The sequence below is a fragment of the Vulpes vulpes genome, chromosome 10, assembly GCF_048418805.1.
Source record: "Vulpes vulpes isolate BD-2025 chromosome 10, VulVul3, whole genome shotgun sequence".
In the NCBI taxonomy this organism is placed as follows: Eukaryota; Metazoa; Chordata; class Mammalia; order Carnivora; family Canidae; genus Vulpes; species Vulpes vulpes.
This window is the reverse complement of record NC_132789.1, coordinates 37199748-37202331: the sequence shown is the minus strand read 5'-3', so window position 1 is coordinate 37202331 and position 2584 is coordinate 37199748. Positions and strand designations below refer to the sequence as shown.

Sequence of the window (2584 nt, the reverse complement as noted above, 5' to 3'; positions counted from 1 at the left end):
TGCGCGCCCTGCGGGGGTCCGTGCGCGGGGGAGCCGGTGCTAGAGCTCCTCGAGGGTCGCGCCCTCCGTCCTCTTCCTCTACCTGCGCCGCACCCCCTGGCGCGCGCGCCAGGGCGCTCCGCGGTTCCCGCCTGCGGAAGGATGTGCAGCTCGCAGGTGGTCAAGTCCAGCAGGTCAGATCCAGCAGGTCAGATCCACCAGCTCAGATCCAGCAGGTCAGATCCACCAGCTCAGATCTGCCAGCTCAAATCCACCAGTCAGATCCGCCAGCTCAAATCCACCAGGAGGTGCGCCCCTATGGAAGCGCGGAGACGCCGGAGGGCCGGGGGCCCAGCAGTGGAGCGTCTGCCTGGGGCTCAGGGCATGACCCCGGGGTCCCCGCGGGGAGCCTGATTCTCCCTCTGCCTGGGTCTCTGCCTCTCTGTCTCTCATCAATTAGTTAATTAAATATTTTTTTAAAAAAGAGAAAATGACACGTCTGCACTGAAACGCACAGGGACTGGCGCGGATCGCAAAGCTCCTGGCGGTGGCCGCGGCGGCGGCGGAAACACTGCGTCTTGTTTGGGGTGAGGACGCGGAGGAATGCGGCTGTCGGGGTTCGCGGACCCGCGGAAGGGCCGCGCGTCGTACCCCGCGGCAGCCGTTCGCCAGCCGCGCGCACTCGGGGCGACCCTCCCCTCCCCACGCCACGCGCACAGGGAGGTCCTGGGGGTCTTCCCGCGGGTCCGGCTCCGGCTCCAGCTCCAGCCCCGCCCAGGGAGGGGGGCGAGGGAGGCTGACCTCACCGGGGCAGGGCCGCGGAGATGCGCCCCGGGGCGGCCCTGGGGGGTCTTCCTCCAGCTCCAGCTGCAGCTCCAGCTCCAGCTCTAGCTCGGGGCTGACGTCTCCGGGGCGGCTGACACCACCCGGCTGACATCACCGGGGCGGGGCCGCGGCGCCCACAAAAGGCGGCGGGCGAGCGCGGCCGTCAGAGCCGAGCATGAGCAGCCACAACAGCTCGGGGCCCCTCGCCCTGGGCCCGCCGGGCCAGCTCCTCCTGCAGCCGCTCTGGGACCAGGTGCGCGCCCGGGCCGCGCTGGCGCAGTCGCCGCCGTTCGCGGTCCTCTTCTCTATCACCGCCTACCTGGGCTGCTGCCTGCCCTTCGTGCTGCTAGACCTGCTGTGCCCCCGCGTGCGCGCGCTGCGGCGCTACAAGGTGCACCCGGACTGCGGGCCGTCGGCGCGCCAGCTGCTGGCCTGCCTGGGCCGGACCGTGTGCCAGCACGCCGCCCTGCTGCTGCCCGCCTCGCTGCTGCACTGCGCCCGCGGCCCCGCGCCCTGGCCCCGAGAGGCCCCCGAGCTGCCGCAGCTGGCGCGCCACGTGCTGGGCTGCCTGCTGCTCTTCGACGCCGAGGTCTTCGCCTGGCACGTGCTGCACCACAGGGTGCCCTGGCTGTACCGCACCTTCCACAAGCTGCACCACCAGCACGCGGCCTCCTTCGCGCTGGCCACGCAGTACATGGGCGCCTGGGAGCTGCTCTCCCTGGGCTTCTTCCACGTGCTGAACGTGGCGCTGCTGCAGTGCCATCCGCTGAGCGTGCTGGCCTTCCACCTGCTCAACATCTGGCTGTCGGTGGAGGACCACTCGGGCTACGACTTCCCCTGGTCCACGCACAGGCTGGTGCCCTTCGGCTGGTACGGCGGCGTGGCGCACCACGACCTGCACCACTCGCAGTTTAACTGCAACTTCGCCCCCTACTTCACACACTGGGACAGAATCCTGGGGACCCTGCGGTCTGCTCCGGCCAAGTGACCCGGCGCCCTCCCGGTGCCCGGGGTGCTCGACGGCCGGGGCCCTTCACGCTCCAGTCGGGAGAAACATGCCCAGGCTGCTCTGTTCTGTGTTGGTTTTTTTGTAAGTAATTTATTGCCTGATGGAGATTTATGGGTGAAATCCGAGGTGTTTTCACCGTCTGGTGAAGTGATTTATATCATCCTTGTCTATGACAGTTGTATTCTTGGACTGAAATTCTAGCTCACTTCCATAGCCTTGATTCCTGGGTATGTTAGACACTCATCACCGGCATATTTAAATCATCTCACAAAGGACTCGATTGTAGGACAAGAACTTGGCTGTGCTCACACGTGTCACAGAAAGAGGTGAAAATGACATATTTTTATGGAGAATAGGATCTCTGACTCTATTAGCAATGAAATATGTTCCTGCTGGACAGTGATCGCAATTGTTGTAACTCTAGTATTTTTTCATATGACTGTATATTTATATTGAAAGAATTATTATTTGTACTTTAAAAAAGAAAAAAAAAAAAACCCAGATCATAAACCAAACAAGTACTGGCTGCTGTTTCACTGGCATTGAAATATGAAAACGGGAAGAGGGAGCTGGGGTGGCAGGTGTCCCTCAGAGCCTCCATCAGCCACGGGCGGAGAGAAATCTGGGTGACGGGGTGTTCTGTAGGGGATTTGTCGGGGTGTTCTGGGGGGATGTGTAGGAGAGACAGGCCGGAGAAGGGGTCAGTTTGTCTGTTTGGGTCTAGCAATCTCATGGAGGGAGAACCGCTGTTCTTCTGAATGGTTTTCAGCT

General features: G+C 62.6%; 1 protein-coding gene across 1 annotated transcript; it reads left to right on the top strand.

The window, feature by feature from the left end:
- Positions 1 to 933: 933 nt before the first annotated feature.
- CH25H (cholesterol 25-hydroxylase) lies at positions 934 to 2328 on the top strand. The gene has a single exon (XM_026014796.2). The coding sequence runs from the start codon at positions 980 to 982 to the stop codon at positions 1790 to 1792; it is 813 nt and encodes a 270-aa protein (XP_025870581.1). The 5' UTR covers positions 934 to 979; the 3' UTR covers positions 1793 to 2328.
- Positions 2329 to 2584: the final 256 nt, after the last annotated feature.